Source organism: Seriola aureovittata, chromosome 15 (assembly GCF_021018895.1).
Source record: "Seriola aureovittata isolate HTS-2021-v1 ecotype China chromosome 15, ASM2101889v1, whole genome shotgun sequence".
Taxonomy (NCBI): domain Eukaryota; kingdom Metazoa; phylum Chordata; class Actinopteri; order Carangiformes; family Carangidae; genus Seriola; species Seriola aureovittata.
Window position 1 is genome coordinate 17,213,524 of NC_079378.1, and position 26,808 is coordinate 17,240,331.

Below are 26,808 nucleotides of genomic sequence, written 5' to 3' on the forward strand. Positions count from 1 at the left end.
TATGTTTGAAATTGGCTGCAGGTTCACTGACTTTGTTACTTTTTTGGGCCAGACATTACCTGACAATCAACTGGTGAGGTGAGAGAGATGAGTGCACTTGCTGTGCTGCTGGTGCACCCATGTTGTTCATGATTCCTGCAAAGCGAGTCTGATTGCCAGGCAGAGCACAATTTCCCTGTCATGGTGGTATATTAAATGCATGGCCCAGAGAAACCCCCAAACAAGCTTCTATAAGGTTAAAGATCTGTCTGTTCTGATCCTTGTAGAATCTCCATTGTCTGTCTGGGACACAGCCAGTTTTATAGGCAATCGCTTAAGATAATCTGCTAAGAATGATGATGACCTCAGGCATCTTATCATATTTTATATTTTGTGAGTCAGGGTTGCGTTGGCTAAAACAGCACTTTCTTTTATACCGACAAAAACAGCATAAAGATACAAACAGTGATCAACAAACCTAATGTCAATAATGAATTCAATAAATACAAATTAGGTTCCTGCTCATGGACTCTCTGCATCAACTGTTCATGTTGTTGACAAAACTGACTGTGAATTCAAATGACTAACGCAAGTGAGTCAATTGGATTCCAGTATATAACACTAGCTGGGACGCTTGGCAAACAGTGATTAAACAGTGATAAATCAGTGCATTAGCTCCCACATCTACAGCCTCTGCACCCAAACACCTGCAGGGGACAGCCTAAGATTATGCTGCAAGTGTTCAGGAGTGTTGCTGCATGAGAGCACACATCTGAACACAACAGGGGAGAGTCATAGATAGATAGATAGATAGATAGATAGATATAGATAGATAGATAGATAGATAGATAGATAGATAGATAGATATGCCCTCATGATCACTTACAAGTCAACAGTATAGTGTTAAACTAGATGCCGGTGTGTGCTGCTCTGACTTTGCACCACACACACCAAATTCAGCTCAGGCAGCACCGCCTCACACTCCAACTCTGCAGTGACGTGAGGAGGAAGACTGGAGGCTGCTCTTATTATAATTCAACGTCAGACCAAGTTTGACAAACGCCCCCCCCCCTCCCTCATATCTCTCTCTCTCTCTCTCTCTCTCTCTCTCCCTCCTTCCATCCATCCCTCCCTCCTTCCGTCTCTGTGGTCCATTTCAAAGGTCTTTATCCACAGTAAGGAGATCCGCTTTCCCTCTCCTCCTCCACCTCCTCCACCACCATCTTTGAGATAGAACATTGGCTTTAGGTTTCCAGCAGCAGCAGCAGCAGCAGCAGCAGTAGCAGCAAAGAGGCTGGCGCTGCAGTTGCGCTGGCACACATTCAACGTGGGTGCACACAGTGAGTGAGAGAAAGACCCGCCGCATCTTGTGGATTTCTTTGCGTACAAGCCCGTTTACATGGTTCTCCCTGCTTCTCCTCTGTCACATCCAGACCAGGAGTTGATTCCACTTCTCCGAGAAAAATGTGGCATCGCACAATAGCGACAGTCCTTGTTTTGTTGTATTTTTGGGGGGATTCGCTGGCAGGGTTTCCGAATCAAATCAACATTGGTAAGTTCACTGGGATGCTCTGACTACATGGACATTTCTTGTCCTAATAGGACGCACTGATTTGGTGATTTACATAATTCATTGCCAAGTTCACTTCTTATAGAGCCAGGAGGTTGTAGGATTTTAAAATTCTTTGTGGGCGGTTTGGTAAAAAAATAGAGTTGATCCAAATTATCAGAGCGAGTTTCCCTTTCTGCAGCGCATTATTTAGTAAATGTGCTAACACATTTATCTACTAACTGATCTAGTTACAATGTCCTTATGAAATGAAACGCGCATTCTTCTTGTGTATGTGGATGAGCTCATTGAGCGCTGTCAATTGTGACATTTTCTCCCTGTAGGTGGACTGTTCATGCGCTCTACGGTGCAGGAGCACAGCGCATTCAGGTTTGCTGTCCAGCTGTATAACACCAACCAGAATGTGACGGAGAAACCCTTCCACCTCAATTACAATGTTGACAACCTGGAGTCGTCCAACAGTTTCTCTGTCACACATGCGTGTGAGTAGTTCTACAATGTTTAAACCTCTCAAGACTTTCCTGTGTATGAACAGCAGGGGAAGCTCGCTGTTTTTTGTTTAAAATAACACATGATGCAGATATAGGCTGTTTTTCCAAATTGTATCCAGAGATGATGCTGAATGCTGTTTATGAACTGAAATTGCTGCTTGAATGAAATGGATGGTCACCTGCCAAGTGTCCGGCCTAATGCTCCTCAGTCATAGGCTACCATCCAAAATGAACCTGCTGGATGATGGAGCATGATGGCCTCTAATTGGCCAAACCCAGTGACTTTGTAAACCAAGTAATTCAGTAATTCTAGAGGGGAAAACAAATACTGCTGCTCTGGTTATTGTCTGGCTGGCTTTAGATGATAGTTTCAAGTGTAATTGTGGTGGTAGCTACTGGTTGAGTTGGTTGTATCATGCAAATTGTTGCATTTGATCTTGTCTTTTTAAACCTAACTGTACTATACTATATTATATATACTATATAAGTATATATAATATGTGTATATATGTGTGTATATATATATATAGATCAGTAGCCATCTTTAGGCTTTGTTACCCATTTTTCCATTTGTGTGGCTCCAAATCATTCTACCTGATCATCAGTGCCTTTGATAATGATTTGAAATATAACATTAGGTTATACCTGCAGCACAGTGCTGTAAATTCTTCTGACTGCACTTTTGATGGATAAATAGGCTACTGTATCAACTCTAACATGCTGTAACCCATGTAGTCATCTCCAAGAACATGATGGATTTGAAAGGAAGGGCTATGGAGTGTGAGATGGCTTCATAATTGGTCTACCAGTCACTCGTCTGCCATGTAGGGCACCGAGTTCTGTCTGGAGAATTAATTTGTTATCTTTCTTCCCACCAACTGCACTTCACACTTCATGCTTAAGGATCAGCTGCAGCTCTCCAAACTCTGTCAGCTGCCGTCCAGACGCCTGTGTAAAAAAGAAAAAAACAAAAGAAAAAAAGAAATGAAAATTGAGCCAAATTGTGCACATCAGGGGCTCAGTTATAATGAAAATGCAAAATGCTGCTGAAGAGACGTAGTTGTTAACCTGTGTGTAACTGGGGACAAGGAGCAGGCTTGGGGAGAAGTTGCAGGCGGAAGCAGGATTACACACATTCACACACTCACACCTTGACGCTGCCCAGTTCGACCACAGCCTTAAACTGTCAGCTGCTGAGTAATTACACTGGAGCAGCTGTGGGGTCAGTGCTTAGCTCAAGGGCACTTCCTCCGTTGTTGGTGAAGAAGAGATGAATCTGACATGCTTGGCTTGTCCGGATCAGGGACAAAGCGCAAACTCTTGTTCATTTTAAGGACGCAAAAAAAAAAAGGATGTCATCATGTAAAATAAGTCATCCAGCAAAACACGGTGTCAATGAGCTGTTTTTCCTCCTGTCATATTTAAACCACAGGTCGTCTTTTGGTCACATACAAATAATTGCATTATGTATATAGGCTATAAATAGATGTTTTGAGTCATTTATTCCACAGGATAACGCTTCTACTGCAAGTTTTGTAGGGACCTAAAACCCTTTTTTCCTTCCACATGTGGATCCCTGTAATGAAAATAGAGGCCTGTTGAATTACAAAAGCGGTTACTGTATATTTTTGGATCATGCACTTATTAACCATTTGGACCATAGCCAGGACTGACTTTGACTAAACCTGAATCCATTGTTTTTGAAAGAAGCTGAAGGTTTTTCCTCCTGAAGCTTAAGAAGAAAAACAAGATAATCAGGAGGATTCATCTCATCGAGATGAGCTGACGCTACAGAACTGATGCTAGATGCTCTCCAGTTGAAAAAGACCAGAGAGCGGCTCATTATGCAGACCAGCCAGGCCACTTTTTGTGACTAAGACATTGCTTGAAACTGCACCAAGCTACATGGTTCTTATTATAGTAGTCTGGATTGTATAATGTCCTGTTTGCCTGGCAGGTGTTGATCTAGCAAAGGAATGTGATGATTATGATTTGACACATTTCTATTCTGGCAAGAATTACAGGTTAGTCATTGCTATGCTTTCCTGCAGCTCATATCAATCCATTTTGAAAATATTAGCAAAGTGTTAAGATGAGTGAGATTTTAAAATCTGCTTATTGCTTGTGATCTTTGGGTTTGTCTACAAAACTCCCTCCTTAGTATGAAATAAACAACTGAATGAAAGGAAGGTTGGATTGGTTGTATGAAAGAGAGGAAGTACTTTTTACTCAGAGCTCATTTGTTGCAGTTGTTGTAGGTATTCTGACTGAAATAAAGCAGGACAACACTGCTGTCCTCCAGCTGGGTCAGTATATAATGATTGTTACAAATCCCTGATGGCAAATGACTCTGTTATTGGCAGTGTGGATCAATAGGTGGAAGGCTATAGTTCAGCGGTAGTGTGTGTTTATGTGTGTGCGTGTGTGTGTGGCTCCAGTTTGTTCTCCGGTATGGAAAAATCAATTCTCACCAAGCTTTCATTTTCTCTATCGCAGTCTCTCTCCTCTAATAAATATCTGATTTGCCAACTTCCTCTGGCCCAAGACACTAATTTTTCAGTTTGATGCTTGCATTGCAGATATAAAAATAAAAAAAACCAAACCAAACTGTAAACAGCCAGTGGTGTATTGCAGCAAATAATTCCCAGTCACTGTAAATGGATTGAATTGATCCCGACAATGACTTCACTCTGCTGTTGTGTTTATTATCTCACCAATTTGTGGCTGGAGTGAAGCTGCAGGATGTATCGATGTGACACCTTTCCCCAGGCCAGGACTGAGTGTGCACAAATGTAGAGATAGGATGGTTAGATCCATTAAGACTGAGGTCAGGCCAGGAAGAGATGAGGAAAACCAAGTGGGATTATAGCTTGGATGTTGTTGACGGGGCAGATATAGGAATCAGATTATTTCAAAATGATATATATTTAAGCTTCTGTATTTAGCCTTATACTACATCAAACATTTTTGCAAAGTGTAAAATGCATGAATTGAAATTTTCTGAGTAATTTGTGAGCTCATTTTAGTTTAAATGGACATTTCTAATCTGTTGTCCCACTTTAAAAAAAATACTCCAGAAAAAGCCACATCATGCATTTTTTAAGACTTTCCTTTTCACTTTTCTCGTCTGAAACAGAAACAGGATGCATGTGCTCGCACCAGAAACTATCCAGAGATGAACTTTGATTTCATCAAACGTCAATGTGACTGTGTTTCTCATTAGATTGTCTATTATAGCTACCTATCCTCCCTCTGCTATGACTCAACCAGTGTGATGTTGCTCAGACAGAGGCTAATGTTAGAGCACTTCAGTGTGTAGGCAATGGACAGTCCCACTAATGCAGCATAGACCAGTTCATGTAGCCAGATATCCTCCTCCTCCTTCTCCTCCTCCTCTCCTTCTTCTTCTTTTTCTGCATTATAAAGACTGCATAAGCTGTGTCCAAATAAGGAATTATTATCATTATTATTATTATTATTATTATTATTGCCTTGTTATTGGCATAGAAACAGTGCAGGCAGGGGACCAGAGAGCGGCAACCCACAATGACAAATTCCGACATGTATTTTTTAACAATTCTGTGATTTTAAAAAAAGTGTTATCAGAGCCAAAGACAGACAGCTTGCGGTCATACTCGCTTGGTCTGAAAGTCATATTGTTCATAGTTAGCTGTGTAAACTGAGTTGTATGCTCTAAGGGAATAGTTCAACATTTTGGGAGATGCACTCTCAATGTTTTCTTAGATGAGAAGATTGACACTGCTCTCTGCTCTGTACACTAAATATGAAGCTACACGGAGCAGCTGGTCATCTTCGCTGGAATCAGGGTTTTTCTAATCTTTTAAACTAAGCTAAGTGGCTGATGGCAGTAGCTTCACATTTAGTCATGGGAAAAATATTGATCTTCACATCTAATTCCTTCAAGAAGAAACCAAATGAGGACATTTTCCAAAAAGTGGAACTATTCAAATAAATATTTAAGAATGAAACAACTCACAAGCATTTCAGAAGCTGTAAGGTTTTAAGGAAGAAAAAAAATGTTTTTTTCTTTTTTTTTATTTGACAGTGTTTTACATCATTTATCCTCTAGTTACTGTTGTTAAACAAACATGCTAGGATGTAACCAAACAACACATAACCTTGTACCCATCATAACTCAGAGAACTCATTTAAACCGACAAGACATGAATGATGCATGAGCACCAGAGACAAGGTTGTCAAACTGTTTGGCCTGAGGGAGAGCATTCAGCATGATAGTTTCTATCTTAATCCACACAATACAGCAGCAACAGTATCAGTGAGGTCACCAATAATCAGAGGGAGAAGAAAGTCCACTCTCGACTTTATAGCTGCAATGTGCATGCCTAAATTCAATTATCAAAACTTTTTCAGCATGAAAAACAGCTTCACCACGACCTTTGCTTGGGTATTTGGACAGTCAGATGTATGTGTTTGCGTTTGATGGCTTTAAAAGGATCCTCTCGATTTGGGAGCCCTTGAACAGAAAGAGACACTTACACCAAAGCATGTCCTTTTTATCACGATACACTGAGGAAAATATCTGAGTTACTGCTACTGCAGCCAGAGTCCTGTCAGTTTGGATGACCTGCCCCAACTTGACAAGTACTCATCCTCAGATTTGTCATAGCTTTGTCATTATGGAGCATAACAAATACATAGGAGCTTTTTAATGTCTTGGGAGTAATTTTATCTAGCTTAAGAGTCATTTCAGTTGCAGGCAATGCTGTTCTCTAACTGCTACTTGCACAGACATGCATAGATGTTTTGACCCTTTATAATAAGATAATAATGATAAGAGCTTTTAGGATGTACTGCTGTGGGGCAATACAGCACTCATGGGTCATCATGCAGCATAAATGTAGTACCTTTCTTTGAACAGGGGAGTACTGATGCTAAATAAATGGCCATGACGACAACAGAGGTTTTTAAATATTGGCTGACTGAAGACACCAGTGTGTGTCACGTGCAAGAAAGCTCCATGTATTTGTTCAAACAGGCTCGTAGTTGTCCTCAGAAAGAATCTTATTTCTTATTTTTCTCAAAGTGAGTCGCTCAGTGCTGGCTGGTCATAGTGCTGTAAAATGGCGGAACAGTACTGGATTGGTTAGGGGGCAAGCCGCTGGAGATGTACAGTTAGTTTTTTCATCCTGTGCATCAGAATGTGCTTACATGCCAGCGCTTTAACGGACCGACAGTGATCACTACTGACAAGCTACAGTGATGCCGCAGCAGTTTGTTGCAGTCTTACACAATGTCTTTCAGCGCGGCTGCTTCTGAAAGCTCTGCTGTTATTCACTAAATGTTACCTGAGATTATCCAAGGACAACAAGCCGAACTACACAGAGTGATGCAAAAGAAAAGCAAAGATGCCACCGGGGCAGTGAATAATTTAGAGCAGCTGCTTTCATAAATTTGGAAAAGTTGGATATGTGCCTCATAGTGTATAGGAAATTGAGTTGTTGAATGTGAAGAAACAGAATGTTTTTAATGTACTCGAAACAAGAATCATCAAAATCTCATTAGTTTGATATTCATATTTGATTCTTTATTGCCTTTATTCAGTCAGATTTCTGTCCATTTTACAACCGTGAGCACCAGAACACATGGTTAGAGTTGATGAATTTTTAACAATTGTGTATTCAAATTAAGAACTTGAATATTTGTTAAGTTATTTGAAGCAGCTTTGCACACATAGTCATCAGATTCCTGTGTCTTCTTCTGCACAACAGCATTACAACCTTTTTAAAAAGCGTATTCTATTCCTCTGTCTCCTATAATAGTGGTCCTCGGTTGATGTTTTTGCAGAATATGCAAAGCATGTGTAGGTGGAGTGTTAGCAGTGCTCTTACTGCGGTGCAGTGCAATATTAAAGTCTATTCTTCCATACAAGGCTCCAGTGGCCCCAGGCCTTGTCCGCGTATCGCTGCTGTAGATTTCCTTCTGTCATGTTGTTTTAGCATGTGGGCTGAATCCAGTTGTATTTCTCAGATTATGGCTAATCCAACGAGTGTTGCCCCACTCTTTGCTTATAATGAGTATCTGCAGGGGGTAACCCACTGGAAGAAAATGTGTGCTTCTACGAAGCTGTAATCTGTAGAGAAGAGGGAATTCCAGCCAGCATGCAACCACACACTGCCTGAGGAGAAACACCTACTCAGGCTTCAGTCCCTATATGCCCTGTGCTTTCTCTGTGGTTGGTCAACTGAGACGAATTGCACAACAATGCAGACTGTAATGCGGATAAAAATATGAAACACTTAAATGTCATAACACAGAGATCATTTAAACTGTGTGCACTTTGCCTTCAGTTAGATTTTCATCTTAAAACAAACAAATTTACTGTGTTTTTATGGCAGGTTCAAATAAGGTAGAATGAATGCAGTTTATTAAACTCAGACCAGAATAGATGCTGGAAAGAAATCACTATTAAAAAGCCCATGCACAAAATGTTGGAAATGTATTTTTAAATCACAAGATTAAATTATGTGTGTGTTTCTAAATATGTGGACAAGCTGAGTCGTTGCATCCTGTTGTTTCCACAGTATTTTACAAAGTATGTTCAAATTTTAATTGAAATTTAACATTTTAATTTCTCACCTAAGGCCGCTATAAAACAAGGCTGAAAGTTTACAGCTATGCTAGCAGCACTGCGAGGCTTGAGCTAAATGCCAACGTCAACATGCTAACGTGCCCACAATAACAATGATGTGAAGAAGCACTGCTGGTGCTGGATGAAATTTTAACTCGTTACAATTCATCCTAAAGGTGACATGAATGTATGTACCAACTTTCTTGGCAGTGGATCCAATAATTGTTGAGACATTTCACACAAAACCATAAATGTGAACCTCATGGTGTCACGAGAAGTTGTTTGTCTTCTAGCTAAAAACATACATGAAGTGGACACAGTTAAAGCAGCACATTGTACTGTATTATTAATAACTATAAGCTGTGTTGACCTGCAACTATGCCTCCTTGGGTGCGACTCGAGGTTGCGTTTGTGTCAGCCAATTGTGTATAAACTAACATAACTTAAACCTGCTATTTGAAAATACAATCACATAATCCATTTGACAACTCATTTAGTATGGCAGAATTATGCTCCAGAGATATGGAGATATCGATATGCAATAATACTGTATATCAGTGCAGTTTCCATTTTAATTTTGACAGTTGTGATGCATTAACAAACACAAAAATGAAAATTGGATTTCTGAAGTTTGTCCTATAACTTAAATGTTTTGACTTGTTTACAGAGGCTAGAAGGAATAAACTGAACTGCAGCACCCTGAAAGGTTAAAGGATGACGCATAAGCAAACAAGCTCTTATTTTGTGCTTTGAAAAGCATCAGCCATGGTTAGGGCAGGCAGGTTCGCAGTTACACAGTGCTGGTCTGCACTTGCATTTTTGCATTTTGAGTTTAAACCTTCACTAACCTTACATGTGTATGTTTTCAAATGTGGCATTTTATTTGATATGTGTCCACTCATGCTTATTCAAAAGCCCTGCTGCCATCAGTACAGAGGAAAACTGAATTGCAGACTTTTCATATTTCCCTGTCTTTCTGCTGAGACATTGCATATAAATAAAGAGTGCACTTTTGTTTTTTTGTGGTACCTGTGCACAAAAAATGCTCATGGAGCATTAATTAGATAAAAAATTTAAAAAAACACTTATACTTGTAAACTATTTTCGTTTTTCTTAATGAGATCCAGCTGGAGATGATAGTATACTGAATGATTCCTGAGTCAACCCAGTCCGTTTTGCTGTTTTCTCTCCAGTGCATTCTGGATAGACTACAACCCCCATGACTCTAAACAAGCAGAAGCACCTAGTGAACTTGGCTAGTGATGGCAACATTACTACAACTGTAGATACTGAGGATGTTTGGAAATATCTGCGACACAGTTTAATGTGTCCACGCTCAGGTGTCAGATACAGACAGAGAAATATTCCCACGACATCCTATCCTGCAGACACAGTGAGCAGCTGCTGGCAGAATGCAAAGGATGCATGTTACCTGGAATAACAGGGGAGTGATGTTGGCTGTGTGCTCTGACCCCGCAAATCATCATTTAGTGAACAGCACCAGCTTAGCTGCCCAGCTTGTTTCCATGAGGATACACTGAATCTGCTGAGTGTCAGTCAACTCATTTACAAGATTTGTCGGCGCCCTCTGTCCAGCTTTGTAATGCAGTCTCATTTGACAATCTCCTTTAAAACTGGAGTGGAAATCTTCATTACCTTTAGTTTTTCACAGCATCATTCACAGCTCTTTGTTTCCTCAATATTTGCCAATTCAAATGCCTGGGAAAGTGGTCTCAGAGTTATGGACCCCACTTTGTATATGATATAGTATATGTGTATCATGATAGGAAAATGGATCACCTTGATTTACAGTTGATAATTCCTCTCACAGTTGTAGATCATGCAGAGGTTACATAACCCTACATGTGACATCATGGGTTAATGGGCAGGACGTCTCACAATAAAGCTGCTGTAAGAATGTGTGTAGCATTCAGTCTGCATCAGCTGCGTGATGAATGACACAAATTCTTACAGTATGAATTTGACATCTGGGTTTATTGTTGAAAAAACCAATCGTCAGCTAAGACATCAGATTCATTCATAGTCCTTAAAGTAACCGATCAACACAGGTAACTGTCTATTTTTAGCCATGCTAGCAGTGTGGCAATGTTGGTGGGTTGGTCAGTCGACCACTTTGGTCCAGACTGAAATATGTCAACAACTACATGATGGATGGCCTTGACATTCTGGAAGATGACGTTCCGCCCTGAGGTTGACATTTGTGGTTTTAAGTGAAATGTCTCATGTCTGCCATAAAATTTGGTATAAAAAGTCATGTACCCCTCAGGATAAATCCGAATCATTTTGCCTCTCCCCTTCATTTTTCATCTTGTGCCATCAGCAGGCACAGCAGCTACATGTTTGTGTGTGTCCTCTGCCTTCTTCTCTTACTGAACATCTGACCCTGGGACAGAACAGGACAAGACAGGACAGGTATCCCCATGTGGCTGAGTCCAACACAGCCTCCCTCTATCTCAGAAAGAAATGAATTGAACTCCTGCTGCTCTGCTCTCCTCTCCTCCAGTGCTGCCGAAAGCACTGCTCTCAGAAAAGCGGCAGAAAAGTACCTTTCCACAAGGCAGCAAGACACACATAAACAGGTTATTTGTTATCGTCACAAAAAGTGAAATTGTTGTCCTCACTTTGTGCAAATGCAAAATCCAATCCCTTCAAACCTCCAGGCGGTCACCAGGGACTCTGTCCAAAAAAGTTCACTCCCTCATCTCAGTGTGAGTCCTCCTCTATCCTTTTCCTCATTCTCACTTTCTTATATGCATAAAGTTCAATTTCCTCACCGTGTGCAGTGTTAAGGCGAGGACAGCAAGCTCCCTTCTATTCCCCCTTAGCAATAGAGCTTTAAGAATTCACCTTGTAGGCTTGGCCCTGCTGTGCACAGACACTACAACTTCATCCGTACATCAGTTTTATGATAGAAAATTCCCTGAACTGTGAACAAGAGAGACCCTAAAGCTGCAAAGCCCTGAGTCTCTGGAAGACGTGAGACAGTGCTGGTGCTGCTGCATCTACGTTAAGTTTGACGAGGTGGCAGGAGCTGAAGAGACGCAGAGAGATGGAGGGTGAGGGGGAGAGCCATGCAGATAGTAACTGTAATGACAGGCAGATTCGGGTGTTTGTTAGGCGATGGAGAAAATAAGATGGAAGTGGACAGAGATTGTGAGAGGTCTAAGTATTCTGATGCTCAGAGAGACAGCGTTTGCAGTAGCTACCCTCTCCCTCTATAATAAAGTCAATGATGCGTATCTTTATTGCTGACCATGATAAGGGGAATTTACTGTAGTTGAATATTGTTTACTGCTTGATGAGCCCAACTGTATGATTTTATTAGTCCTTTAGGGGAACAGGCTGTCTATTTAAGCTCGACAATCAAAAAATATCGGTGCCATTTTGAGAAAAGAATTGGATGATATTGGATGAGCTTAGAGGTGTTAATTTTATGGCTGCCTTCTAATTTCAAGCTGAATATTGTCTGCTGCTGCAGAGATTTGTGAATCTGTAATTTGTGAAGCCAAAACTGAAAAAAGATCATCCGCTCTGACATTTTTCTTTTTACGAAAGGGGAGCATTATTTACCACAGGCTATTTATCAAACGGCCATCGAGTCCTTGAAGTGATGCTTAGAAATGGTCCTTCAGCGCACAACAATGGTGCAGCAACCCCTGGAAGATTTTCGTGCTTGATTACAGTATCATCTCAAACAGGTGCAGCTATTTCATTTCTCTGGATGCCTGTGTTAGTGTATTTCTTACACCAGTGAGATCTGATGTGATGTGTGAAGGCTGAGAAAATGGTGGGATGGAGGAATGATAAAATGACTGAGAGAAAGATGACTGAACCGAGCTATCAGGCATGTGTGGGTGAATGAATGGTTGTCTTAATGGAAAAGTCAAGCCGAAGGGAGGCGACTGTTGAAAAACATAACATCGCTGAACTCCAACTGAACACATGGAGGAACTGTGAAATTATTTTAATGCATTTGAACACATAAATGTATGGGGATATTTTCCAGTTTTAACCAATCATATCTAATGTGCATTTATGGAAACTAAAGTTCCTCATTTTTAGTACAATCCTGTGAATGTGTTTGCCAAATGTTAGCTCAAAATCTGGTAACCCTTAAGGGTACAAAACTTATTCTGGCTATCTCTTTTCAATATAGTAGATATAGTAGATTTAAGTATACACTTTGCTCAGCCAGAACTGTCTTCAGTGGTGGAAAGCAACACCAATGTTAACTATGGTCTCTATCACCGTTTTTCTTCTGCTGAAGTGAGCACACTAATCAGCTAGCCCCGGCCCGTCTCCTCACTTTCCAACAGCGACTCGCTGTAGCCTCCAATCTGCCCTGAAGATGTAGCGCTGCTCAGAGGGCGTATTATAACCTCTTGTATTACAAAGACAACAATGGCCGAAGCTTTTGTCAAGCAACAATCACCCACTCCCGGCAAGAAACCACGTTTGGCCACAGAGAAAACTTGCAGCTAGCCCCTTTAGGTAATAGCAAATACGTGCTTTGAGTGAGTCTACAATCACTAATCATTTACAGTTTAGTACCAGGACGTAACTTGAGGGAGCACCAGTCAACCAGGTTATTTGTTGGTGATCTTGTGTGTGAAGTTATGATAAAGTGATAATGAAAACTTTTTCTGTTTTTTGCATCAGGACTATGCTCCGTATGTCCATGCTTCCTGGATTTGTTAACTGCTATTGCTACATGTTTTTGGTTTTACAGCAGCATTTACTTGCACCTTCTGAGTTACACTCCATTTATCTTTCCATGAGCAAAAATAAAAACTGTAATAAAAACAAAAAAAAAGAAAAAACCTCATATGCCATGTCCTTTTTGAAGTAGCTGGACCCCAGCTAATTTGGTGGTATATTAATTCATGTATGAAGTAACTGTGAATTAGCTAATTAGTTAATGGGGGACAACAGGGATTCTTGATACATCCTGCAAAATTCATGGATTAAATCATCATGAGTCATGCTCCATTTATGCATTGCTTAACATGTGTTTTGTTCCCATATTATAAAGTGTTAGCAGACATTCACACAGTGTGTACCAGGATACACTTTACACAGAATAACTGGATTTCAGCCTACAGATTCTTGAAAAAGACAGCTCATTAAATCATATCAGGTAGATAATAACATCATTAAATGCTGATTTGTGATACTGAGCAGCTTCAATGAACAGCATTGTGATCTATGTGGAGCAGAGGGTCATAAATATCAGAGCAGCATTTCCTTCAGTTATTATTAATATTAAGACATAGGTCATATCCCTGATTCAGCCCTGCTTGGTGTTATTAAACTCATTTATTATGTACAAATAAAATAAAATACTTAACACCGCGTAAGACTGAGTGTCTGATGCACTAAGTGTTTATGGCTGGAACTCATTTCCATAGGCACGCAGATGGTAGCAGATAGAGCTCGATATAAATCTTTTATACTGCAGCACAGCCCGATGCTTGCACATTTGCATGCTCATGTTTCAGGGTATTTGTCCATTAAAAGCTGTGGCCAGTGCACTGATTTCCCCATTATATCTAGTTGATTACCCAAGCAGTTGCATTTAGACCAAGGAGAAGTGAAGGGCACCGGGCAGCACAGCATGGCCATGGGGAGCAGACATCCCACATGGCACCCATTTATTCAGATAGCTAGAAATTCTCTCAGATTAATTCCATCATGAATTCTCTGTCATCCCAACCTAACATTACATTTTTTTTTTTTGCCCATACATTGGTCATTAGCAGACTCAGCAGTTTAACTTAAAATATGTGAATAAAATGAAATTTGGGCTTAGACTTTGGCACCCTCTGTGATGGAAGGACATGAATGAAATGATACTGTGCTTGTCCCCAACCTGAACCTGCTCTCTGTCTCTGTCACCAGTCTGCTCTCAGTTCTCCCGAGGAGTGTATGCCATCTTCGGCTTCTATGACAGGAAGTCCATGAACACGCTGACCTCCTTCTGTGGGGCGCTGCACACCTCCTTCATTACGCCTAGCTTCCCCATAGATGCTGATGTGCAGTTTGTCATCCAGATGAGGCCCGGGTTGCGAGGAGCTGTTCTCAGTCTGCTGGACCATTACAAGTGGGAGAAGTTCGTCTACCTTTATGACACTGATAGAGGTAAGAGTGGTAAATAAGTAAAACACTTTCACACATCTATGCAAACACCACCGGCTAACACTCAGCAGAAGACAGATGCATAGTAGCAGAATTTCTCATTGCTGGAGAAAGTGAAAAAAGTAATAGGCACGCCAAGCGCCGCTCATGCAGATGTGTTATTATACAGTGTATATGATCACTGTTTAATATGTAAATCCCTCATCCCCAATCCTCATTCTAAGTGGTCTGATACATTTTTAATCTATGCCAGTAATGGCCCTAAATTGCTTCACTATGTGGCTGAATGCTGCTTACAGAGGCACTCAATAGCTCCTTGCTTCCGAGGAATGAGTCATTCACAGGTGCTGCTGATCTGCCGCCATAGTGTGACTCCAGCCGCCTGAGCCTCTAATCCTCAGCACTCTCTGATTATCATTTAGCTCTAATTGGATTATATAAAGACAGAGCACAACATACTCTAACTTCTGCATGTGCTTCATGGCCTCTCGCTGCCGTCATGTAGGCCAACTATTTACAGACTCGAGTCTTTGTCGTCCTCCGAGGATCAGCATCTGCAGAGGCCGTGTGAAGAAACAGCACAACAATCTGTCTGGGATAAGGATTTTGGACCACAAGCTGGTCACAGGCTGATTGTAGCAGCAAAGATGTGCTATATGATGTGACGCCATTTGTGTTAGTTGTATTTCAAATGATTCAGTAGGTTTAGAAGTTTTCTGGGTGCAGTCTCTGCTGGTAAATGTGCCAAACTGTTCAAAACTGTACATTCTAAGTATTTTTAAACTGACATAGAGCATTTCTAGGACAAGTGCACTCCTTTTCCACTGCCCCCACCTCACTTTATATATCTCCATTTCAGGTGGTTGTCTAATCTACTGCTCAGTCACTAAACGGATTCTTACAGAGCCATTTTGTCCATCTGCAAAAACACTTTTTTGGCAGCATGTTAAACAGATTTAGATACATCTGGCATAAAGTAAGAGCTTATTTAAACCCTTATAACAAACAAAGTCAACAGCAACACTTTTCTAATTGGGATGTGAGGGGACCTGAGTTTTATTGATCTGACCGATGTGTCTGTGTGAATCTGTGGCAGATAGTAGAAGCTGATAATTGGTTGGCTGGTGTGGTTCACACAAAATGATTAAGGAGTTTAGAACCTCTCCTGGGCATAATCAACCTTCTCAGAAGTGCTTCCTGATGTGGCCCTTAGAGCTCTGCTTGACTTTGTTGGCCTCTTTCACTTGCTGTGTTGAGGCTGACGGGCCACCATCTGTAATACCCGGCCACTTTCCACAGCATGACACAGTGTAAACACTGTAGTTTAGGATGGATTCCCACATGCTGCACAGCTTGTGTTTGCTGAGAGGCTAGTTAGCCATCCTATTTTGGCCGCCAGTCCCTTCCCGCTCCTCCCCATCAAGGTTCTGGAACAATATACCCACCACTCATCCAAATGTCAGTTTAATCTTCATTGTAGGAAGGAGCTCCAATCAGGGCCAGAGAGGGACAAGCAAGGGGCTCCTGAGAGATGCTTTTGTGAGTGAATGTTGACAGTTTGTTGGGGACTGTGATGGTCTCTTTTTACAGTGATATGTATAATGTCTGTCACTTAACAAGACTCTTGCCTCATCTGAACAGAGACTTTCATCAGAACAAAAAGCAAAGGCGTCTAAAAGTCGGCTTGAAATCAGAAAAATCATTAAAATGTAAGTGTTGATTCCTTGCAGTAGATCTTGAGGAAGTGGGCTCCGTCTACTCTTTCATCACACGGCATAAAGAGATTTTTTTTTCTATCATAGCCTGGAGGCATAACTACCATCAAACCTGTATCTGTAGGACGGGATTTTGACTTTAATAGAAACTAAAATGCCCAGAGATACCACTTCATGTATGAACAGCACATTTAATTTTCAGCATGTATTTCAAATTGGACATGGTATCAACATCAGACAAGTTCAGCTTCACTATCATGTTGGACATGCCTTCCTCTGTCAGCAGTATTGTACCGATTTAAACTGTTTTCATTGCAAAACATCTTCATAATGATAATTATATAATAATAGTGGAGCTTGTTTCCCACAGCTGGTTTTTACAGGAATCTGCTCCTGTTTTCATCCCATTAGAAGAATTGACTGAGTAAACTGAGTATGTCGCAGAGATCCTGGAGAAGCACAACAAAGAAAAAGACAGACTTTACACCTTTAAACACACATGGGTCATTAAAGACATGTTAATCTGCTGCAGTGGAAAGTCACCTATTTATCCTAGATGTACTGGCTATGAAATGTCCTCATTAAACAGACTAATGGCCACTGGCAGGAAAGACCTCTTGAACCGAGAACATCTGGGCATTACCAGCTGGCCACTGAGAGTAGGACCGCACCAGGTTTTCTCATGTTTAGCTTATTTACTGCCAATTTGCAAATACTGCTTAACCATTTTACCAGAAGTACCACAGTATAACCGTTCATGACAGGTCAAAAGCGCACAGTTTAGTCAAAATTATGACCGTTTCTAAAATAATCTTCATATTGAACTGATCCTCAAACTGATTAAACAAGAAATCCATTGCAATGTTATTCTGCTATTTTTATATTTAGCATTTAATGCATTGAGATCAGTGGTGAAGAAAATACTTAAAAAAGTACAAAAACAACTATGTGAAAGTACAGTTGTAACTCCAAATTCTACTTCAAGTTTCAAAAGTAAAACAAAACCTTTATATTACAAAAACTGTCTTCACCAAGAAGAAACTACCGAGGCACAGAGGTGAAGTCACTGTGAACGTGTCCTAAGCTGCAGTTTTTTAGAAAACAAAGATTGTTCTGATGTCAAGAGAAACACAGTCCAACTTCTGTTGTGAAATATAAAATGAAAAAACATTTCCACAAGACATCAGGATCTTAATGGATAAAATAACTTATTCTAATCTTTGCTTTTGTGGTGATTGAGAGGATCATCATTTCATTAAAGAAATATAAAGAGAAGCGCTGCATGTTCTCCATTTGATGCTTATAGAGATGATTGCGGTGCATTATAGTTTTCACCTCCATTGTTGTCCTCTCCTGTACGGTTATCTCTCAGGATTCTTCTGTGTGTAATACACTACTAGCTTGAAGCAATGTCACTCTGCAGTTTTTGAGTATTTAATTGAGATCAGTGGTGGAAGATCTAAAAGAAGAGAAAAAGTGAAGTGAAGTAAAAGTCAAAATACTGCAGTGTAGAGTAACTGTTACAAGTAAAAGTCCTGCTCTCAAAATTTGATTTAGTAATTGCATCAAAATATACTTAAAATACCACAAATGAAAGTAGTAATTCTGAAGAATAACACACTGTATTGTATTAATGAATTATAATTATTGATGCATAGGTGGAGCTGTATACAGCTGGGAAGCCTGTGAATTTCCCTGTGGGGCTCAATAAAGTTTTAGCTTATACACCATCATTTATTTTTAACCTGGAATTGCAATGTAAATAAAGTTATCAAATCAATGTAGTCAAGTAGAAAGTACAATATTTCCCCCTGAATTGTAAGGTAAAGAGTACAAAATACAGAGTACCAGAAAACAGAAATAATCAAGTAAAGTACAAATAATTCAAAACTATAAGTAGCTAAGAAAGCAATTTGAGTAAATGTTTGCGTGTGAGATCTTCCTGTGTAGTCTAATCCTTGCTGTCTAATGTAAGACTCCTGATTCATGTACTCAACGTAATGCAAACTAGATCTTTTTTTTTTTGTTGCCATCAAAATGAAGGACTGCAATCTAACAGCCTTTAACTGCAGCTTTTCCTGCATTTTCCTGCTGCTCTGACAAATAGGGATGGTGGGGACGTTGGAGAATTTGCATTCGGTGTGTAATCACACCGCCCTGCTGCTGAATGTCTGGTTGGTTTCGTCTCCGCAAGGAAACATCTGATTAATTGCATGCTGCTAAAGAGCTGCACTCAGCAGCCAGGCACACCGGCTCATTAACAGAGAGTGGGAGAGACAGAGAGACAGAGACAGAGAGAGAGTGGCACCGAGCAGCTGTTCCACTTTACGAACACCTTACTGCAACTTCACTTTGAGATGGACACGTATCAATAGGCCTTGAACCCCCTCTGTGAGTAAACAATGTTTTCCTCCCGGGCCCTAATATTGGGACAGAGGCAGAGATTCATCAATCAAGCTTTTCTGCTTCAAGAGAGTTGTTTTCCTCTCTGTTCAAGGACTCTATTATGCTCTGTAGAAAACACAGAAAGAGCAAAGGAGAGCGTCACTGGGATACACATGTAACAGCATAAACAAGTAGTGACTGAAAGGTGCTAGATGGGTTTCAAAGGGTAATAAAAAACAAAGATATGCAGATGGGAAAGCACAAGACTCACTTTAACTTAAAAAATTGATAAGGATACACAGGACTAAGTCAAATTTAATGAAGTTTCAAAATAGAGCAGTGTATATCTTCTCATGTATTCTTATGGATAACATATTTATTTGGCTCAGTACTTTTGAGAACCTTCTCTAACTCAGCATGTTGAATTAATTTTATATTCCCCATGGGAATCAGATTGCCCTTAGATTTACAGCAGGGAATGGAGTGTGTTTGGAAAGGCAGCTCAGATGCTGCATGTGGGTAACTGTGCGGTGACCTCATTGGTGAAAACCTCAAAGGGCAGTGTGCATTCACTGAGAAGATACAGCTGAGGCGTTAGCTGTCGGGGTGTTTCTGCATGAACCAAACCTCTGTTATCAAGCGCTCACTCTGTCAGATGCCCAAAATGGCACCAATTGATCCATGCACATCCACGCATGCAGAGGCAGTGCAGCTGAAAACAACATCAAACAACATGTAAGCTGCAGACATTCTGCTGCACTCTGCAGTATCGAGCCCATTGTTTCTTCATGTATGTGAATTATTAATGCATAATACCAAACATTTTCAGCACTTTCTCAGCGTGGGAGAATTGATCAAACCATTTTATTTCTCAGTATGGATGATTTGACCACCATAAAGCCCAGATTTAAATGAACACAGCTTCTTATTATGGGCATTCCTGCTTTCACATATGAAGACATCTTCTCACACTAGTGCCACTACAGCAACCTTCAGGAAAACATTACATAACTTTAAACAGTAGCATCACTGTAAATCTTTTGGGCTTTGCTTGAAAAGGGTAGTTGCAATGCTTGTTACAGACAGTCTGTAGTTTGTGCATCTCTACATAACCCGCTCACTCTGCCAGTGTATGTGAACAAGCCCTTACTGCAGCAATCTGGCTGCATGAATTGTTAAACTGGCAGGAGTGGATAGGAAGTGTACATTTAGATCCTTTTTGCACTGTGTCCATGTGTACTGAATACATTCACTATTCCAGGGTTTGATAAAACAAACTGTGCAGAGATCATTGTTTCAGGACCATGGACAGTTCCTACATCCCACTCAGCTTTTACCGTCACTCCTTTTACCATCACTACTGTGAACTGCTGTGACAAATTCATTGCAAATTAAAGCACAAGCGCTCAAAAGATATTTTTCACCAATACATCCACTATCACTGTAAACTGTATGTAATTTTGTATCATGATATTGTTTTATGTTTTTGTTCATTTTCTGAAAAATCAATTTAGAAATTGTTCATTCAGACATACGTCAAGGAACTGACCAGTTATAGCAAATAGTTCTACATGTGAAGTTCGCTGTTTGAGGGAGCTCTCAGTTAATCTATGCAGTGATCAAAGTACTTCATCGAATTGATGCATAAAAATCGTACACAAAACACCAATACAATAAATCATGGTGTAAAAATGGTTGACAAAAGTGAAATATGTTTTACAGGAAATAAAAGTTCTATTTAAATAGCGAGACAACCAGATTTTTACTCACTCACTTATGTTTGTTATATGGAGACATTCAAATTAATCTGAGATCTCACACACCTGTAACTCTTGTCAATAAGTGGCCTGAAGTGGGATCAATAACATTTGCCATATCTGTTACTATACCATCAGTGCTTATCCCCCCCCCCCCTTTTGACTCAAAATGCTGCCACTTAAAAAATGAGAAATCAATACACATGGTAATCATTGATTATCAAACCTTTAATCCTGCTCTTATTTTAAATGTCTGTTCAGTCCTGCCGGCTCAGGGAGTAAACAGGGCACAGGGCAGGCGAGCAGCTTAGGAGCAAGAGGTTTATTCCAGCTACATTTAAGATTTTCTTCTCTTCCGCAGCTCAACATTGTTGAGAGATTGAAATAGCCACATCTTCAAATTAATAGAAAAGAAAATGAAACTGTGCTGGAGACGAAGAGCGAGGGAAGGAACAGAGGAGTCAGCAAAGCTTTTGTGTCCCTCTCCTGCGTCAGAATACAGCAAATGGCACAGAGGGCCAAGCACTGTCAGATATGCTGTCAGATGCACCAAATGTTTTTTACTATGAATCCGAAGGCCCCCTCCCCTCCCATCTTTTACTGTGAGATCCAGCTTGTCATATCTAATCTGCTCTAACCTTAGCACTTGGCAGGGCCAAATAAGAAACCAGGTGACTGCTTCATTAGCCACTTCTCTGTTTATGCCTTGACTTTTGTATCTGTTTTGCTAAAATGCCTCTTATCTATTTCAGGATAGTCGCTACCAGGATAACGCAAGGCCATTACAACAGTAGTCATTTTGCACTATGAAAGAGATTGATGTGATGTGCGCTTCCCTGTTTGCCCAAGAGGAAACGCCATTTATATTTTGCTTAAGAGATGGGAGGGTGTTTTTTTTTTTTATAGCAGAGTAGAAATAGAACAGGCAGTTAGTGCAGCTCTCACTGATGGTCAAGAGCCAGCTTGCTCCATTTCTCTGTATCTGGTTCAAATACAAATATCTATGCTTTATGCATGTGTTTTTTAGTCTCTCGCTCTGTCTTTATATTTGTATGTGTAAATGTATTCAGAGTCTGAATCATCTTAAAGCACGACAAAAGTTACATAAAAAATGAAAGGAGACAGGAGGAGAAATGCTCAACATTCTGTTAGCAACTTTGCAGCTGTCATTAGATAAGAAATAATCTGTTTGATTAGCTCTGATCAGGGATTTGGCAGGAGTGGGTGGTGTGGGGGTGCAGGGCTCTTTGCAGTTCAGCTAATTTGGAACAAGGAGCTGTTATCTGCATTGGTCTGCATTGGGAGTAGGCGTTAGGCTAATTGTACTCAAAAGTGTCCTTTTACTGTCATTTGGCAGCTTTAGTTCTTTTTTATTTCACTGGCTCTGTTAACATTGCCCACTGAAAACAGTCTTCTCTGTGGAGCCACATATAAGCTTTGAGATTTTTGGAAATTTCTCTGAAGTAGATTCAGTGGCTTTGTCTGTTGCGCTCAGCTTTGGGCATCCAATGACAACGGCGCAGTTCAGATGCCTGCAAGAGAATTTTAAAGAGGTCACCTTCTCCAGGGAGGGGGAGGGACGACTGAGTCACAGTTGAGACTGCACACCACCCTCAGCCGTCATGTGAGCCGCTGCCCAAGACAGACAAGAGGAAACACCCGGACAGGTGCCAGCAGAGCCTCAGTCAGTCTCTCTCTTCCAGCTCTGTCTGCCACGGAGGAAATTAATCTCCTGGTAAATGTACTATTCTACATTTGATCAAATATTTTTCCCTCATGTTTTAAAATCTAAAAACCAATTTTGATGTAATTTGTTAAAGAAAAACAACCAATAATATAATATGCCAGTTAGACAATAGCCTACTTTTGTCCAACATGCGCTACATGACTGTGAGTAGCCTACAATACTACACACACATGAACAAAATAGCTAAACAGTGTTGTGCTCTATAAAGCCAATCCTCTGAGCTGCAAAGAACACCACATCAGAGGAGTACACTCTGATCTCCTGGGCAGTGCTGTGTGGGCTACTGAGCTCATATATTCAAGAGAATCCCGCATGCAGGCCAGCTCTGCTTTGTGTTGCCTGCACTAACAATGGCCCTCATCTTTAGGCATTTCTCTGGGTGTATTTTGTGGACAAACTTCACAGCAAAGTGTGTTTAACAATGTTTGTGTTTGTAGACTTGAGCATGAATACAGTATGGAATATAATCCCATTATTGTGATTATAGTGTGGTAGCTTGGGAGGATGTGACATTTGGGGACAGCATATACAGTATTTGTTTTGTTCTGTGCTTGAGCTCTAGCTGAAGTATTTTGCCCAACTCATGTTAGACATTAGACCATTAGTTTGCCACTCTTCCTGGTTCAAGAACCAATTGCCATGGCAATCTTGCACTGCAAATGTCATGCTCATTTACATGACATTAAAACATTTTACCTATTGTCACCGTGATACAGGTCTGGTCCATGTCACCACTTATCTCCTCAGGAAAACAGTTGTCCTCTCGCTTCTCTTTGAGAAGCTGCCAGTAAAAACTAATTTCAGTTGTGAGCTGATGGAAGAGGGACCTGTCCATTTGAGTACTGGTGCATCATAACTGCAGATGATGTTGCGATAATAACTCAAAGCTTTTTATTCCCTTTTGTTCTTTGCCTACAGATACTGAGTCTGTCTCTCTTTGTGTTTGAGACTTCAAATCCCACAGATGCTTGCATAACTGCATATATGCAAATATAAAAAAGTATAAATGTAAATAGAAAGTACCCTAGATTTTGAGTAGTTCAATTATGTATATATGTCTTATTTTATTATTTTGTTTATTCTTAGTTTTCAGTATTTATAGTGTGAGGATGAAGTCGTACTCATACTAAAAGTTGCAGTAACTGATTTTTTGGCTACTTGGGGGCTGGTGCAGTTTCCCATTTACACCCAGAAGATATGGAGCAACACTATACTGTTTTTGTTCACTCTCCCTTCAGCTCGGTTTTTGGTCTCCACCAACTTCTGATGGAAAGATTTGGCTCTTTAGTTGCTAAATTTTCACCAGCTAGTTGCTAACTTAGTCCGTATGCCTTTTGGTGCTCAGCAGATCTCAAAACCTACTGTTTTGAGAGCTGCTTCCCCTGATGTCAAGGCTGTTTCTGTAAGATGTTATTTGAGTGCTATATATAGCCTTGAGACAATATGCTCATGATTTTGAATATGTATTATTTTTCAGAACGCTACTGAATAATTGACTCTGTAAAATGCCCTTGATGGTTGTCCTGCCTGCTGGCTGTTACCAAACCATACCATCTGTTTACAAAGTCAACCCAAACTCTTTGACCAAAAGACTTTGTCATCTGTGCACCGACTGATAAATCACACCAGTGTTAATATTCACCAAGAGACTTGGGTGTCCTTTGACATTCAGACTTCACATCTGCATTGTGGCTGTGGACGTTACAGTGCACTGAATGTCACATTCAGTTAATTCCTTCAGTTCAGGACATTTTCGAACTTAGCTTTTATTTCCACATATCTTCAATTGTGAGCACACTCTGTAGCTTAACATCGACAAGCTCATACAAACGTTTAAATCCAGAATATCCAGCTTAGTTTAGTGTCAGAAAAGGAATGAAAATAAAACTCTTGAGGGAATCATTTGTAAATCCCTCTAAATCCTTTTTCTTAAGCAACTACTAACACATTTCAAAATGTCATGCATATCCCAGCTTAAGGTTTTCAGTGCTATGTGTCAAAATACTGGGAAGAGAGCTGACACTCAGCCTTTGCCTTTTCATTTCCCCTCTGCCACCAGAGATATACTGTGTTGGAGTCTAGTTTTGATATCGATGAACTGATAAAAAAACAAAACAAGACATGCTTCTTCCTGTTTGACTTTATAAAGGCAGGGCAATGACAGAGTTGGGCCCAGTCGGAGGTTAGCTCAGCAGTTTCCTATCTATAATCACAATGCTCTGAGACAGGACAGTCGCACTAACACCCTTTCTGAATTCCCTGACCTCCCTAAGTAGGAGACATGTGGACGAACATCGCCTCTTTGGACTTCTGAGTGACTGTTGTGGTGGTGCCCAGCAAGAGCCACTTATCTTTAAAGGCCATACCTGATCTGAGTGCTGTTTGCCAAGCACTTCACTGTGAAGGTCACCAGCAAGGGAATGGAGGGTGAACATGTCAGCCGAGTCACTGTGCTCTGAATACAGGAGTTGTGTTGGGAACACGTCAGCTCAGATGTCCACACGTAACTGTTACTGCTGAATGCTTGAGCCTGTTGAGAACAGCTAGTTCTTTTTGCTGTGAATGTAATTCATTTTTTAATTTTCTTAATTTTTTTTTTTTACATTTCTGATTAAATGATGCATGTGAGTCAGAAGTGCAGATCATGTTTTTATTCTGGGTTATTGCTAAAGACAAAATCTTATAGCCCTGCTACTGGCCCCCAAAAGAACACGCTGTGCTTTATATCAGTGCTTGCCAAGTCATTTTAAACCTCTGCACTCCCACAAAATAATTATCTTTTTCAAGTTCAGTCATCTCTGACCACGATGAATGCTGAGATGTATCTGATGTATGCTGATATGTATTACAGAGACTTCTAATCTTTCCGTTGTTTGGACACTATGTCCAACTGCTGTGTACCTGGAAGGCACCAGTCGAACAGCGTGTTTGCTTTATTACGATAACAGTAACTGTGCTCTTTTCTGCCATTGTTTGCAGCACAACTGCATATTGAGTGACAGAGTTTTTAATATGGTGATTTTGATGTTTGCAGCTTATTTCTACAGTTCTGATATGTTTCAAATGTTAAAACTTGCAAGACAAACTTGCATACTGGACCATGATTGGCTTCCAAACTTGTGATGTCACAAAACCATGTTTGTAGATATACGTCTTGAACTCAAATTTAGGGAGAGTACAGAGAAACTTTCCTCCATCAGCCAATGAGCATGTAAACAGTTTTCTAATGTCAAAGTGTCATAACTGTGTAACTCGCCCAAACTCAGTCTAAAGTATTTATGAGCAGTGGCTTATATACATTTCTACGTAAGCTGATAAGGCATATAGAATATGATATAACACTTGAAGTAGTCATGATAGTGAAATGCACTCGGGTCTGTGCTGTAGGGAGGTTGTGTATCATCTGTCTGGTATACAGAGCGAGAACCAGTGTTCGTTTAGCTTGTGTGATGCCTGCGTCCGGTAGTGAGGGTCTGTAGCCGACTTGTATTTATATAAACACATTTTACACCAGCTTATTCAACACCCGTAATAAAAACCAGTATTTTATGGAATCAGTGGTTTTATCCCTGCTCTGAGAGAAAAGGGTAACACAGCATATGATGTTGCTTCTGCACATTTAGTCCAGTCAGCTGTAGTGTTTTAACTCTGTGGTAAACAGAAAAAGGTCTGTATTTTTACTCTGTCCATTAGTTATGACCTAAAAGGCACGTAATGAGCTTCTGCCACCCTACGGTTTCACCACCACTCAACTGCACCGTTCTTCTGATAATAGAAATATGTAAATTTCTGATGCATGTTATTAATTTCCACACTGTCATTTTCTCTCTTCGGAGCTGCTATTCATTCTGCTGTTTTTAATATTTTTTCTGCTTGAAAATGTGTTACCTTTTCATGGGTTGCTGGTCTTGTTACATGCTTTTTAAATGGCTGCACTTCATCCTAGTTTATACTTCTCAATATACAATGAACTGGATTTATGTTGAGTTGCACAAATGTGGAGCTCAATGTTAAGTTTATTCAGTGAAACTAGACACAAGCTTTCAACCCAAGCCAGTTTGATATGTGCTGTTTCTGCATAGAGGCGGATTGATGCTTGATAAGAGATTGATCACTTTAAATAGGCAACATGGCCTCATGTCCATGGCAGTGACCCATCTTCTGTCACTTCAGGTCAAACAGCCAAACACTGTGTTTCTAATGATCTTGTTCCTATAACCCAAAAACATAATGTAAATATAAATAAATAACTTATTTGTATCAATGAACCACATTTATGTAGAACTGTAACTAGGGTACTACATCATTATTTCAAATCAACTTTTGTAACGGAAAATTGATTGTGAGCCACTGTAACATTGTTTATTTAGCACAGTTATGTTTTGGTGCTGGATTATA

At 40.3% G+C, this 26,808-nt stretch overlaps 1 protein-coding gene across 3 annotated transcripts in view; it reads left to right on the plus strand.

The window, feature by feature from the left end:
• The first annotated feature begins 1,126 nt into the window (after window positions 1–1,126).
• The window catches only part of gria3a (glutamate receptor, ionotropic, AMPA 3a), a 67,502-nt gene continuing 41,820 nt past the window's right edge, over window positions 1,127–26,808 (plus strand). The window contains exons 1-3 of one of the 3 annotated variants that reach the window (XR_008829722.1): window positions 1,127–1,531; window positions 1,873–2,031; window positions 14,570–14,809. Coding sequence is in view for 2 of the 3 variants with exons in the window: in XM_056397583.1 (XP_056253558.1) it covers window positions 1,444–1,531; window positions 1,873–2,031; window positions 14,570–14,809 (487 nt within the window). In the remaining variant the exon portion in view is untranslated. The remainder of the gene's footprint in view (window positions 1,532–1,872; window positions 2,032–14,569; window positions 14,810–26,808) is intronic. The other 2 variants (XM_056397583.1, XM_056397581.1) reach the window with 2 other exon arrangements.